At 38.6% G+C, this 14,843-nt stretch overlaps 2 protein-coding genes across 4 annotated transcripts in view; one reads left to right on the forward strand and one right to left on the reverse strand.

The window, feature by feature from the left end:
* The window catches only part of LOC126387696 (E3 ubiquitin-protein ligase CBL-like), a 32,327-nt gene extending 31,936 nt beyond the window's left edge, over positions 1 to 391 (forward strand). For both annotated transcript variants that reach the window (XR_007569702.1, XM_050040311.1), the window contains one exon: positions 1 to 391. This exon is cut by the window's left edge. The gene's annotated coding sequence lies outside the window, so the exon portion shown is untranslated.
* A 1,515-nt stretch (positions 392 to 1,906) lies between these two features.
* mcama (melanoma cell adhesion molecule a) overlaps positions 1,907 to 14,843 on the reverse strand; it is an 87,196-nt gene continuing 74,259 nt past the window's right edge. The window contains exons 14-16 of one of the 2 annotated variants that reach the window (XM_050041451.1): positions 12,110 to 12,239; positions 9,869 to 9,989; positions 1,907 to 8,393 (exon numbers count right to left, since the gene is read on the reverse strand). In XM_050041451.1, coding sequence (XP_049897408.1) covers positions 8,391 to 8,393; positions 9,869 to 9,989; positions 12,110 to 12,239 — 254 coding nt within the window. In that variant the 3' untranslated portion in view covers positions 1,907 to 8,390. The remainder of the gene's footprint in view (positions 8,394 to 9,868; positions 9,990 to 12,109; positions 12,240 to 14,843) is intronic. The other variant, XM_050041452.1, reaches the window with a different exon arrangement.

The raw sequence follows: 14,843 nt of genomic DNA on the forward strand, positions 1-14,843 counted from the left end.
CTCTCTCTCTCTCTCTCTCTCTCTCTCTCTCTCTCTCTCTTCCTCTCTCTCTCTCTCTCTCTCTCTCTCTCTCTCTCACACACACACACACACACACACACACACACACACACACACACACACACACACACTCTTTCCCTCACTGGGAAACTCAGCTGGTGTGTTGGCTGGTCAGATCCACTGGTTAATGATACATGTGTAGTGTAACCATGGTAACTAGCCTTTTCAATGAGAACTTGCCTACTAAAAAAAGTTGTCTTCATTGCTTTGTTGCTGCCTGTGTAAATATGATTTTATTTATTGTCTTTTTAATATCCTCAGCATTCGTTGTGTTGCCATGTTTTTCATGCCTAAGCCATTAAGATTTTTAATTAAACAGTATTTTCTTTAACATCTGATCTGTGTGGTTTGTCTGCAGTGACCACAGGCTGGCAAACACCACTGTTTCCATAAAACACATTTCTGAGCAATAAACTGCAATTTTAAGTCTCAAGTTACTTTTAAAGAGTAACTAAACCTCAAACTACTTTTTTCAGCTGAAATCCAACGTGTGTATATTAAGTGGTGTTGATGATGGACTCAGGTTCAAATCTTCACATTTTAGTGCAAATTCTAGCCTATATATTGGATTATTAACATAAGCAAATAAGAGACATAAATATTTGAATTTGAACAGCTGTCAAATGCTTAATATTGACATTTAAACACAGCATTGGAAGTGTATTTTGAAAAATGTGTGTCAGAATTTATTTGTTCTGAAGTCACCCCTTCGAAATCAAAACATTAAATTTTTTTAATTTGCAGTTCTGAAAGCTGAATTTTAAGGGTTTTTTTTGTCAGTGCTCACGAATTTAGAACCAAAAATTCAAGATTTAGAATTAAAAAATAAGAAAATAAATAATACTTGGTCAAATTCAGATCCCAGGTCACAAAATTTCAAGTAGCAACAACCAGGCTACCCAGGACTGGCGAGGCAATAGAGTATGAATGACCTATCAGAGCACAGAGCACAGAGCATGAGTCATGAACCAAGAAAACGTCACAAAAGTTGAAACCCTGGTTTTTACTGTTTATGTGTAGTTGATTGTAGGTAAACATTCATGTTTGACTGCCAGTTCTGTCATGGGTAGCTCAGATGTTGCCATTTGAATTTTTTTTTTCTTGGATTTTTGGATCTGAACTGAAGACAATGAATATAAAGGGAAACTTTTCTGATACTGAACCAGCTGTGTGGCATCACAGTGTGTTCAGATCAACAGTGTTTGGCTTCACCCCCGTGCTGCTGCCATCACCCGGAAGTCAGGGATCTCCAGGGGAAGTCAGACAACGTTCATCTGCACACACTGTGCTGACACACAGCTGGTTGAATATCAGCAAAGTTTCCCTGCTTACCTTCACTGGTTCCTGTACAGCAGGGTCGGCCTTTGTTTCACTGTTATAATCATTAAAAAGCAAAAGCAGCATGTGTATACATTCAGTAGGCTATATCTTCAGTAGCTAGCTAGCTAACCCTACATGTTTCAGGGTTTGATTTGGGGTTTTGGAACAGGGAAGAAACGTATATCTTTTTCCAACCTCTCCAGGTAACGAGTATCATTAATACACAACGTGCCCCAGGCACAACATTTAGCTCCAAATCTACAAAACCAGCCTGACAATGAAGGAAATCTGAAACGACTGCATTAGAGTCAATGGAGCACAGTTTATTAGTTATGATTGGCCAGTTTGCTTCCAGTTAGTGTTTTCAGTTCCCAAACACTTAGGTCTACTGAGTGTTGTTAAAAGAAGAGGTGATGTCACACAGTGGTTAACAGGCTCCTGTCCCAACTTGTTTATGTTGCAACATCAAACTCAGAATGAATTGAATTGAATCAGTTGACTTTGTTCTGTCTTCAGTTGAATATAGGTCAGAAAAGATTTGCAATTCACTGAATTCTGCTTTTATTCATGTTTTACACGGCGTCCCAACTTTTTTGGAACTGGGGTTGTAACATAGCGGCTGTCCAGAACACAGAGGTAGAGCAGGTCAGCCACTAATCCCAGGGTTGGTGGTTCAATCGCTGTGAAACACTGCGTTGGCGGTGCACGGGGCCAAAAGTGTGAAGCGCTCATAAGGGGAATGCAAAATAAAAGCAGCAACCGAACTGCTGTTACCACTGTGTAGTGTTGTTTTAAACTTTATCTCAGAGATAAACCTGTGGTCTTCACCTGGGGTCGTCCTCTTCACACCAAATGTACAGAGACTAGCTGATATGTTTTGCAGCAGAGGGGCGGCTCTGAGGTGCCTGAATTCGTTGCAGATGTGAGCTTTTGTCCTTCCTCCCTCCAGACTGCAGCTGGAAACCTGAGCTACTGTTGGAGTCATTTCCAGCTCGTACTGACAGCGGTTTGGAGGCAGCGCCACTTCCTGTCTCCTCACTGTGGGACTGAGCAGCGCTAACAGAGAGCACAGTGAACCCGCTGCTGCTCTGGTTCACACTGAGCCTTTGGGCAAAAGACAACAAAGAGAAAGCAAAGAGCTCTTTCATAGCTCTGCAGTGATGATTTTATAATGATAGAAAAACAGTCTCCATTTAAATGAAACGTTTTTATTTGGCATTATTTTCTTGCAAAAAATATAAAAAAACGCAAGCATCAAAGAATCACATGTACAGGACTTAATTTACACACATTTCGAAGAAAAAAAAAGAACATAGTGTTCGGTTAACATGTTTTCCCACTGGTGAAAAATCCAAACAAAAACTGTATTTGAAGTCGTATTAAACAGAGGTGCAGATGTATGGATCAAATCAGAAATGCTTGGCTGCACCCTGCAGACGGTTGGTGTCATGGCTTTGTGCAGCGTCTCTACACCCTAACGACAGCATGGCCCTGCACAGGAGGACACGTCTGGCCTGAGGACGTCCTGTACCTGGATATTTATACAATTTCAACTCAGTGGTAAAAAAAAAAAAGAAAACAGGAAACATCACTACTTTGTTAATGTTGCAAGTCATCTGGGCAAACGTGGCGCTCTCAGCAACGAAATGTCTCTTTTCACAATAAGCTACACGGTGAGCAATCAGAACATCATATTCACAACACGGGCCTGTGAGGGAGCGTCACCAGGGTCCATGCGTGTTTCAGATGGTTTACTTTAAATGTACTGACTGGTTTTGTCAGCATCCTGAAGGTTAGCTAGTTAACCTTTGTTTGTTTGTGACTCTCTTCTATTATCATGACATTCAAATATACTTTTTGCAGTAAAATAAACCCCTGATGAGATTTAAAAAACACTTCCTGCTGATCTGAAGGTGTTTTAGGACTCTTCAAAGACTCTTTTACTCGCCAGGATTAAAAAACAACAACAAAAAAACATCTGTGAAACGGCAATTTCTTTTTCTATAACAGTATCCACAAATTAAACAGCTTCTTGTCCATTTTGTAATATGCAAGAAAAAATATAAAACCTGTTGTTTATGAAAATATAGGATATTGTAACTTAAAAAAGGTTTGATTTATTTTTTTACTCCTTTTATGTTTAAATATTGAAACAATTTTTTCCCAAATGTAATTTTTCATTTTCTCCCCTAAGGATTCCCAAGGATTTTTAAAAAATCCGTATGTGCACAATATTTGGAATTTTAAGCAGAATTCTCTTTTCTTACTTTGTTTCGGAAACTGTTTTATGTTTTTCTTTTTTTATACATTTTTTTTTTACTCCTTTTATATTTAAATGTTTTAAACATTTTTTTCCCAAATGTATTTTTTTTCTCCCCTTAAGAATTAAAAAAACTGTCTGTACACAATATTTAATAGTTTAAACAGATTTTTTCCTAAAACAGTGTCCGCAAATTGAATAGCATCTTGCTTGTTTTGTACAACACAAGAAAAAATATAAACCTATTGTGTATGAAAATATACGATAATGGAAAATAAAATGAATCTTAATTTGTTTTGGAAAATGTTAATTTTTACTCCATTTATTTTGTTAATATTTTAAACAAATTTTTCTTAATGTATAAATGTTTAAATTAAATTTAAATTAAACACATTTTTCCCAAATGTAAATCTTTTTTCCCCTAAAATAGTGTCCAGAAATGAAATAGCACCTCGCCTGTTTTGTACAATGCAAGAAAAAAATATAAACCTATTGTGTATGAAAAAAATAATAATAATAATGAAAAATTATGTAAATCTTACTTTGTTTTGAAAACTTTTTACTCCTTTTTCTTATTTTAACTCTAAGTTTTTATTGTCTATTATTTTATAGTGTGTGTTGAATTATTTTTTAAATGTTGTCAGTTTTTAGATTGTTGTTTTTGTGTGGACCCCAGCATGAGTAGCGCCCACTTTGAGAAAAATAATTAAGAATAACAGTTTCAGGAAATACAGATGCATCTTAGATTATGGGTAAAGAATTGGAATATGTTGTTGATACAGCTGGCTGGAAGAGTCTTTAAAGATTCTGGAAACACCTTCAAAACTGAGTATTTACCAACTTTCTAGGTTTTTCAAAGATCATTGGAGATTTATCGTTCTGCAAAAAGCAGCTCCAGATGTTCAGCTCTGTGATTTGAATGTTACAATAATTGAATGCAGTGATAACACACGACAAACTGGGGAGAGATGTCGTATTTCTATGTTCCACAGCTGGTACTTTACGCTCAGAGTTCAGTAATCCATCACAGACAAGAACGTCCACGTCTACTTGTGTCGTTGTGAAAGATTCATGACAGTTTCATGCAGAGCAGACCTTTCAAATCAATCCGCAGTAAATCCCCATGGATGGAATAATATTCTAACTTTGAACAGGAAACTAAATGTTCCCAGTGATGGATTATCTGAGCGAAGCTGTCTGCCAGTTTCTTCTCAAACTGCACAGAAACAAACTGCAATGTAAAGTCTAGAAACCAAACGGTCAGCAGGTCTGCGTGTGTTTAATGAGCAGTAAACATCCGAACACACACAAACACTGGAGCGCTTCTCCAGGCCCGACGAGCTCTCAGTGGAAACACAAAGAAAACACACAGAGCAAACCAAAGGAAGAAAACAAATTCAGTGTATGATGCAAAAACAGGCACAGCAGATCACTAACCTTTGACCTTTTCACCCTCAGTTACAGTCCAAGGCCACCACTAGCAGGTCTGTACACTACATGTATTTACAAACAGTATGAGGGCTTGACAGCAGTTTGCAGAAGAAGGTTGTCAGCGTAGACATATAGACATAGACGCCGCACTGACTGTGTCAGCCTGTTGCAGTAATGCGTCAGCGGCGCCACCATATTGGAGACCGCAAGACCAGCCTGTAAACAAATGACAGTAAACAGAGGAGCTGGATAAAAAGCTCTATAATGTTTATATCTCTCAACCAATTGCGATGAGTCGTTTCTATATTCATGGGTTTATGATCTACGTGCTGTAGAGGAAAAAAATTTGTCTTCATTTAATTATAATCTCAATATTCAGGCTATAATCACAGCTGGACACTCAGCAGAGTCGTGTGTGTTTGGCTAACATGAACTAAATTACCTGTAATGAGTGATTTTAAAAACTCACATTTGTCTGCATGGATTTGACTTATTTTCCTTTGGTTAAATACTTGTGGTTACATCTCTTTATAATATAAAATAATTTAAAATGGAAGTAGACAACTTTTCAGCTAGCCAGCAAATGCTGTTCGCTTATCAACTTCTTTATCATCACAGAAAATAGTAACTTTCACCACAGCTCATTTTAGAAAAGACACTGCAGGAAAACATGTTGTTTATTGAGATCACTGCTTCCCAAACTACGGTGTGTGGCCCTGGTGGTAACCAAGTTTCCAGAAAAATCTCCAAAATATATATACATTCAAAAAATAATCAATTTATCAAATGAAAATACTGAAATGTAATTTAAAATAAGATTTGCCTTTCCTGTATTATTTTGGTATTGATACCGGTAATGTTCATGAATGTAGCGCGCGCATACGTCTGTGTTTAGTTGCCAGTTAAGCTTTGATGGCAAGATAGTTAAGTGGAGGTAAAATAAATGTGATTAGGTGATAGTTATTATCCTATATGTCCTGTAATGTATAATAAACCCGCCTCCTATGTGAACTGTCCTTGGCTGAATAGGAAGGGCCTGCGCTACTGTGTATTAATCTCTGGCGTAGTTATGGTACTTAGAGAGACTTATTTGATGTTTTATTTTATTCTATTTAATGAGGTTATACTTGGTGTAAAAAATGAGAATCACTGGCTTAGTTTATTAAACAGACAGCAGATCATAGATGTTTCTGATGATTCTGGCTGCCAGCAATTAGCTATAGCTAACATAGCTAGCGTGCTAACGTAGCTAGCGTGCTAATGTTGGCAAGCTTTTCATTTTCTTGTACCTGGGTGTAGATGGGAACAAACTAATTGCACATTATATAACATGAACAAAAAATAAGTTTTCTTGTGATGGCCTTTCTAAAATAAGCTGTGGTAAAAGTTAATATAATTCTGTTATGATCAATCAGTTGATAAGCAGACAGTGGTAGCTTGCTAGTTAGCTAGCGCGCTAGCAAGTTAAAAGTTGTCTACTTCTAGGGGTGGGGGAAAATCAATACAGCAAAGTACTGCGATATTTTGTGTGGCAATATCGTACTGTCACATAGTGTCAAGTATTGATTTTCTATTATAAAAATTAATAATATGACAAATAAAACTTGATTTGTCCAATAGATAAATTTTGCAGCAAAAACTTTTGTAATCAGTTAAACAGCAAAAAAGGAAATAAATCGTGCCATATTTTATCACGACACTCACCTTTCGCAACATATTTAAAATTATAATAATAAGTATTGTGATAATATCATATCATGGGCCCTCTGGTGATTTTCACCCCTATCTACTTCCACATTAATATATATTATATTATAAAGGGATGTCTCCGTAATTATTCAACCAAGGAAAATAAGTCAAATCCATGTCTGACAAATGAGTTTTTAAATTTCCAATTGACAATTAATTATTTATCACCAGGTAAGTAATTCAGTTCATGTAAGCCTAACACAGACTCTTTTACTGAGCGTCCAGCAGTGATTATAGCCTAAAGATAGAGATTAAAATTGACTGCAAACAAGTGATACTCAACTTACACCTGTGGGCCAGATAGGGTGCCAGGTGGCCCCCCAACCATTTTCTAATTCACAATGAAAATAATTCTGTTGTAGTTTTACTGTAAATAAGGCTCCAGGGTGTGTAATAAACATCAGAACGGAGCTTGTTTATCAAAGAAAGTGCCAAGGAAGGATTCCCCGGACCCCCGACAGAGGCCTGGGCCTCAAATCCTAGAAATGCCCCTGATCTATGCAGGGCTGCTGTGACTGGCCCCTGGCCTAAGGTCATTTTTTCAAAAGTGGCCCTCAAGCAAAGCAAGTTGAGTATCCCTGTCATAAACCCATAAACATAAAAACAACTCATTGCAATTGGTTAATAAATATTAAAGTTATAGAGCTTTTTATCCTCTTCTGTTTACTGACATTTGTTTACAGGCTGGTCTTGCCTTCTACAATATGGCATCGCCGCTGACGTACAATCCAGCAGCCAATGAGGCATCTATGTTACTATATCTGTGGCTGCCAGTGTGTCTGACCGACAGCTTTTACAGATAACATCATGATTTTCCTGCGATGACATCAGTTCTGGAGGAAATGCCTCAGCATTTGGTAAATCTTAAAATCAATTTCTACAAATATTGGTGTCAATCAAAAATCAAAGTGAAGCAAACACACTGACATGCCTTCTCTCAGTGCGACTGTGAACCAACAGTAAGGAGCCGCCGCAGAGGAACGGCTGGCGTTTGGTCTCTGACATCATGTCCCGTCTCAAAACACACCTGGACCCATGAACACGGATCAACATGCACATGACCCAGACGCTACCATGAAATGAAAATCTGAGTGCCAAAATATCTTAAATAACAAAATATATATAATATATACACTTTCATTGAGAAAAAAAAAGATGATGCACATGAGACACCATCGTACACACACTGAACACCAGCCAAGAGCTGTTTGAGGAAACAGTACAAAACAAACTGAATGTCGAGGAAGCGAACGTTCGTTTGAAAGAAAATACACATCTGTACATACATACCTGTGTGTTTGAGTGTGTCTGTGTGTAATGTGTGTGTGTGTGTGTGTGTGTGTGTGTGTGTGTGTGTGTGTGTGTGTGTGTGTGTGTGTGGTTGTGTAAATCTACTGAATACTGCTGAGAACAAAGCATGATGGGTGGGAATGTCCGGACTGTGAGATGGTGGTGTTACCCTGCAGGTCTCAGATCAGTGGGAGCGTCTCACACACACTGACTGACTGACTGCTGGCTTCATGTGTCCTGCCTCCTGCTGCACAACATCACTGCTGAGCCGTCAGGGGCTTTACTGGAGGGACAGAGAGGACATCAATGTTACACCAACTCATTACGACACATGACTAATGAGCTGTGAATGAAAGGGAGATTCCTGTTTATTAAATGGTAACGAAATCCACCTAACAGCACCTCTAAAGCTCAGTAATTAAAGGGTGAGCTCAGTATTTAACATGTTTTGTGTCTAAGTGACTAATGGGAACATCCATTTTTGGAGTTTGTTCAGGATTGAGTGAGAGCTGTCTGGGGTTAAGATGGAGTCAGGTACTTTATGTTTTTGTCCTTGCTTTGGTTACTGAGGTTTCTTTGTGCAACAAACTTTAAGCAATTCCTTAAGTACAAGTGCAAGATAAGGAGAAATCTTAAATCCTGAATTAAAAATATTAAGGAAAGCTTCAGGAGAAGACTTGAGGGTGTTTTGTGTAACCGTTTCTTTTTTTTTTTTTTTTGAGGAAACCTTACACAGACTTTAAGGAAAATCTTAATTTAAGGTGTTTTGTGTGACTGGCCCTAAGTTGAAAAATACAGAACTTACCCTTTTACACATTATATCAGTTGAGGTGCTGGTAAGTAGATTTTGTTATATTTGGACAGAGCGAGGCTAGCTGTCCCCCTGTTTCCAGTCTTTGTGCTAAGCTAACAGGGTGCTGGCGGTAGCTTCATATGTAGTGTACAGACACAAGGGTGGTCTCAATCTTGTCATCTAACTCTCAACATGACATAAATAAGCTAATTTCCAAAAATGTTGAACTGAATTTGAAAATTCTTGACTTTGGCACCCCCCAGTGGAATAAATATTGCCACTACACCTAAAAAACCCCAAAACAAAACACACAATAAAAAACAAACCTACAATAATTATTGTGATGTCGCATTTTCATAACATTATGTCATCAGAATAATTTGAAACACAAACACTTTTCTGTTGAATGCTCCCCGTTTTTATATAAGCACAATGAAACACAGTACTGCATGTAATGTTACGATGCACAACAACGAAACTGTGGCTGAAAAGTGATTTAAAACCATCAACAGTCTCATACTAAATCTGCTAACACTAATAACAGCCATAACCGACCAGCAAACAGCATTAAAAACACGGGAGAATCTCTTAAAGTCTTAAACACTTTTTATCTGTTTATATCACATCCAGACATCCTCATATCATCAGATACGTTTTCTGTATGATAGCTGCTGCTGTAGGTTTATTTATAACTGTTAAATAATTGATGGAAAAAGCCACGACTATTACCCCACATAAACATTACATATCCAAATTTAAAACAGCGTCTGTGAAGTTACTGTGAACAGGATGTCCAACTCTGCGTTTCCTGACTTGCATCAGTGATGATTTCTTTCTCCCTCAGGACAAACTTTAACATTTAAACTCCACAGCTAATGAACTTTAGCAGAACAAACTTCTGGCTTTGAGTCCTTTTTTAACAGTGTGATATAAAGATGTCCTATTCATCCACCCGCAGTGGTTACCTGGTCATTGGGGCCCTTTTTGTCTCCGTTGACGGCCTTTAGGAGGACAGCTTCCTCATTCTTTGTGTTGGTCTTCATCTCCACGACAATGTCATCTTTGGTGGTCTTCTCTTTGGTGCTGCTGACAGGCACAAAGGTTGACTCATGTGGAAATCGACACACAGGTGGCTGCAGAGGCACTTCTTTTAATGTAAGTTAAAATTTAACATTGGCTAAAACTCAGTACGTTCACATGCACAGTGAAGTGGAGCTACAATTACAGCTCGACTAGAACATTTAAGTGGACTACTGTCCTTGTCCCAGTATACAAGCACAGGAGGGGAATCCATTTATTGACCAAAGTATGTCCGACTCCTCTACGATAGGTGGAGATATGCCCCCTTTCAGCTTGTTAGTATTGGACCTTTTTCCTGTTGACCTATTACGTCACATATCAATCAATCTACAAATGAGTTAGCTACGGTTAGCTAGCAGCTAACTGGTACCATGGTGGAGGAGACACAGCATGAACTGTGTCTCCTTGTCCATCCAAAAAGTCACGCCTCTGGATGTAGATTTCTCCATGTTATTACCAGCTTCCTCTTCTGTTATGCATTTATTGCCATTCACCTCTGGGTCAAAGCCCAGGGTGGAAACTGTGGAGCATGGTCAGAGCGCCTCGGCCAGTTTGGGTCTGATTGACTGTATACATGCAGGAGTCACATTATCTGGGTGTGTTAGTCCCACTTTGATGAATCAGATTTAGTACAATTTCAGTCAGACTAACATGTTTACATGTATTTTAAAAGTCCTGTTTTAGTCGGACTAACACAATAAATCTATTTTTCTAATGTCATGTAAACGTACTGACTGGGTTACTCTACCCAGGTTTAGGCTTTTCTTAAGTAGGGCCCTATGATTTCCATAGTCCCTGAATTTGACCCCTCCAAAAAAAAAAAAAAGCCAGAATCCAGAGGCAGTTGATAAAAATCAGGGTTTTCCCTACCATTAGAAGCATTTTTTTCCACAGCATTTACGCCAAATGAACAGGCAACTAGATTACCACCTCGGTTTGTATGCCTCTGTGCACCAGTCAAGTTTCTCTGACAGTTTCCATCCATGTCAGTGAAAACATGGATGCTTCACACACAGAAGATCAATACAATCAGCACAGTTTCAAGATTAGAGTCACCAATTCAGTATGTCTCCCCTTCTGTTCCTAAAATATGACGCTGACCTTTGACCTTTTGGATATAAAATGTCATCACTTCATTATTTTATCCTGTTAGACATTTATGTGAAGTTTTGTCATAATTACCGTATGAACTCTCAAGTTATGGCAGAAAACATGTTTCATGAGGTCACAGTGACCTTTGAGCACCAAATTCTAATCAGTTCATTGTTGAGTTCAGGTCGACGTTTGTGCCAAATTTGAAGAAATTCCCTTAAGGAGTTCTTGAGATATCACATTCACAAGAATGGGATGGACCGACAACCCAAAAACATAATGCTTGGTGAAGGGAGCTTCATTCAGCTGTAAAGGTGACCACAAACGGAGTTACACTTCACAACGGAGTGGGAGTGCGTAGGGTCCGGTTTTGGAACGGCTCAATGAGCACAGTCAGGAGGACTCGGAATAACTTAATTACTTAAGTTAAAATCACAACAGAGCTTTGGAGAAAGAATCGAGGTGATATTTGGGCCCATATAGGATGTATTCCTTGAATTGATACCATCAAACCACCAGACCAGACACTTTCTGCAAAGCTCTGCAATACTCTTAATCATTTCACTTCTGTAATTATATTATAAAATCTAATATGAAATAAGTTTGACTAAAATGACAAAACTTTTGGCTAGATTTTCTGAAATGTTCAAATTAATTTGATGACTAAAAAAAGTCAGTCGACAGTTTCCAATGATGAAAACTGTAATAAAAGAGTTGTGTTTGTCTTTGACTAAGATAAGGCTGAAATTACTAGACTTTTAGTTAACTGAAACTTACCGTAAAAAAACACAGGTTGACTAAATATGATAAAAAACTACACAGGACTGAGACTAAAAAAAGATTAACACTACATGTAACCCAGTGCAACGCTGTGGCTCACTGATGTGCTTTAAACAGTATCTGGTCAAAATATGAGCTCTGTGGCACAAAGACATGAGATATATCAGACTTTAGATTCACAGGCTCGTTAGTCGGACCAGTGTTTTTTTGTTCTGTAGACGTCACAGACAGATTTTAGAAGAGACTGTACTCACATCTCCTGTTTCCCTGAGCGTCCACACGGGATCTTCCCCTTCTTATGCAGGAAGTAGAGCACGCTGCCGAGGATGGCCAGCAGCAGCAGACACAGTATGATCACCACTATGATCACCCCACTGCCCTCAGCTACACAAACACACACACACAGACCAGTCACATTAGTGTCAGTCCATCTAGCAGAACAACTCACCTGCTACTTTGACAGCAGTGAAGCTAAAGGACATTTACAGCCACAAAAGAAGAAATGTTCCTGCTTTTAGCCTCAACACGAGCAAATTATTTTTGCCTGAGCATATAGATTCTGCACAAAGGCCTGAGGGGGAACACTGCATCCTGTATATCTTATAAGGGGCACTGTATTAGTTGTACACATAGAGGTCAGTTCACTAGTCTTATGGAGAGCTACTCTGTCTGTGAAAACTGATGCAACTGTTGCATAATGTCTTCTGTGATCTCTGGAGGAGCTTTGTCAAGTCTTGGAAAAGGACCCCAGCCAAAAGGAAATAAGGCCTGGTCCACACGTACGCAGATAACAAGGGTTTTCCCTCCTTCGTTAAAAAGTTAAAAGTTGCCTCATTTGCGGCGCCTCACAAAGGAGACAAGCATCGCACGCTCTGACATTTAAAGCCAAAAACTCACTGTCTGTCACATCAACCCTAAAAACAAAATTCCTGTAAATCGTCACCCTGGACGCAGCTTTACAAAAGGTCAGTTTTCAGTGAGTTTGAGCAACGAAGGGTCAAAATGCTTTTAAAAAACTACTTTTTAAAATATACCCATGCTCATGTGGACTAAAAGTCTACATTTATAACAGAAAAGCCTGCGTTACAGACTGGGGTTTGATTTTTAAGTGGGGTTGTATGAAGTACCTATCCACTGTCAGTGTATTACCTGTCATAGATGTCTGTACCCCAGTTTGGAGAAACAGCAGGAGCGCTGAAACAGAAGCTAAGCAACATCCGGCTGTGGAGGTGTCAGCAGCAAAACGTGTTTTAGCCACCCAAACTAGAATCATCTGTTCCTGAGATATACACTGACTCTGATTAAGTTCCTCATACAACCCCACTTCAAAAAATCCAAACTATCCCTTTAAGGGGAGATCAGAACAAAAAGATCCTATAGGTTATATCATGGGAGGTGTAGGACGCAGTTTTTCTGCAGCTTACTAGAGACTAAAATTCAGAACGCTTCACGCTTTGCTTTTTTTTAGTCTGTCTCTTACAAGTCCCCCGACTTTATGGCAGTGCGGCGCTGAATGACTCGAGCACCCTTTTAAAATCGAGGATAAGGAAACATCTGCTCCATACCTACACATTTCATTATTTAAACTTTTGTTTCCTTAAGTGGCTTATTTAACAAAGCCAATTTCCTCAAGCATGAGAAATAATTAGCTGTGCGTGAAATTATTTCGATTACATTTCAGTGTTATTAAAGCGGCAGGACTGCAGAGAAATGTCATTTATTTTGCGCAGCATCTGTGACCCATTCTTTAAGAACTGACTTTACATTATCCACCCAGAGTGAAAAGCTTTTTATTCCCCTTTTTCTTTTCAAAAACAAAGAGGCTTCACTTTATATTCACACATTAATTCAGTTTGTGTGAGAGGAGAGGAGTAGGAGAAAATATTAACTAACACTCCAAAGAAAACAAAGCATTGTTTTCCATGCTATTAGAGTTATTTAAATCCTGTCTAACACTCCTATAAGGACTGAGGATGTATCTGGTATGTAGTATCTAGTTTTATTTGGGGACCTCATGTGACTTAGAAATGACCCCCCCATGTCAGTGAAAACATGGATGCTTCACACACATAAGATCTATACAATCAGCACAGTTTCAAGATTAGAGTCACCAATTCAGTATCTGACCAAATGTCTCCCCTTCTGTTCCTGAGATATGACGTTGAATAGAATCAGATAGGATCAGAGAAGTATTTTATGCATAACATTATGATGTCACAGTGAAGTTGACCTTTGACCTTTTGGATATAAAATGTCATCACATCATCATTTTATCCTGTTGGACATTTGTGTGAAATTTTGTCATAATTAGCATATGAAACCAAACATTTTTATGAGGTCACAGTGACCTTTGACCATCAAATTCTTATCAGTTTATCGTCAAGTCCAAGCAAACATTCATGGCAAATTTGAAGAAATTCCCTTAAGGCATTCTTGAAATACCAAGTTCACAAGAATGACACAGATGAGATCACATTGACCTTGACCTTTGACCTGTGACCACCAAAAAACTAATCAATTCATCCTTGAGTCCAAGTGGACACCACATATAAAGAAATATGGTAGGTAATTTGCAATGGAATTTGTACTTGACGAATTATGGACATACACAATTCCCCTAATAGTCGTGACTCGTGAACGTGAGTTGACCAGAAAGGTCATTAGTCGGCAAGATTTCATTGGTCGCTTAGTTGCAGAAAAACAAACGTGAAACTCTATCAGGAGCTGCACCTTGTCAAAATAAATCAAAACCTATATGACTGGACCTTGTGTGAATTTAATTTGAAAGGACAGACACAGGAAGTGTCCACGCTCAGCAGTCAGACAGGAGTCAGGTTAATTTCCAGGGCTGGTACCTGCGGTTATTCCACAGGCTAGTCAATAACATGTCGGGCAGGAAATCCAAAGTGTGGGATCATTTTGAGAAGGTGAAGGACGAACCCAAGGTGATATGTAAACTCATCTTCATTGGTCCACTACAAACATGAC

Source organism: Epinephelus moara, chromosome 3, assembly GCF_006386435.1.
Source record: "Epinephelus moara isolate mb chromosome 3, YSFRI_EMoa_1.0, whole genome shotgun sequence".
In the NCBI taxonomy this organism is placed as follows: domain Eukaryota; kingdom Metazoa; phylum Chordata; class Actinopteri; order Perciformes; family Serranidae; genus Epinephelus; species Epinephelus moara.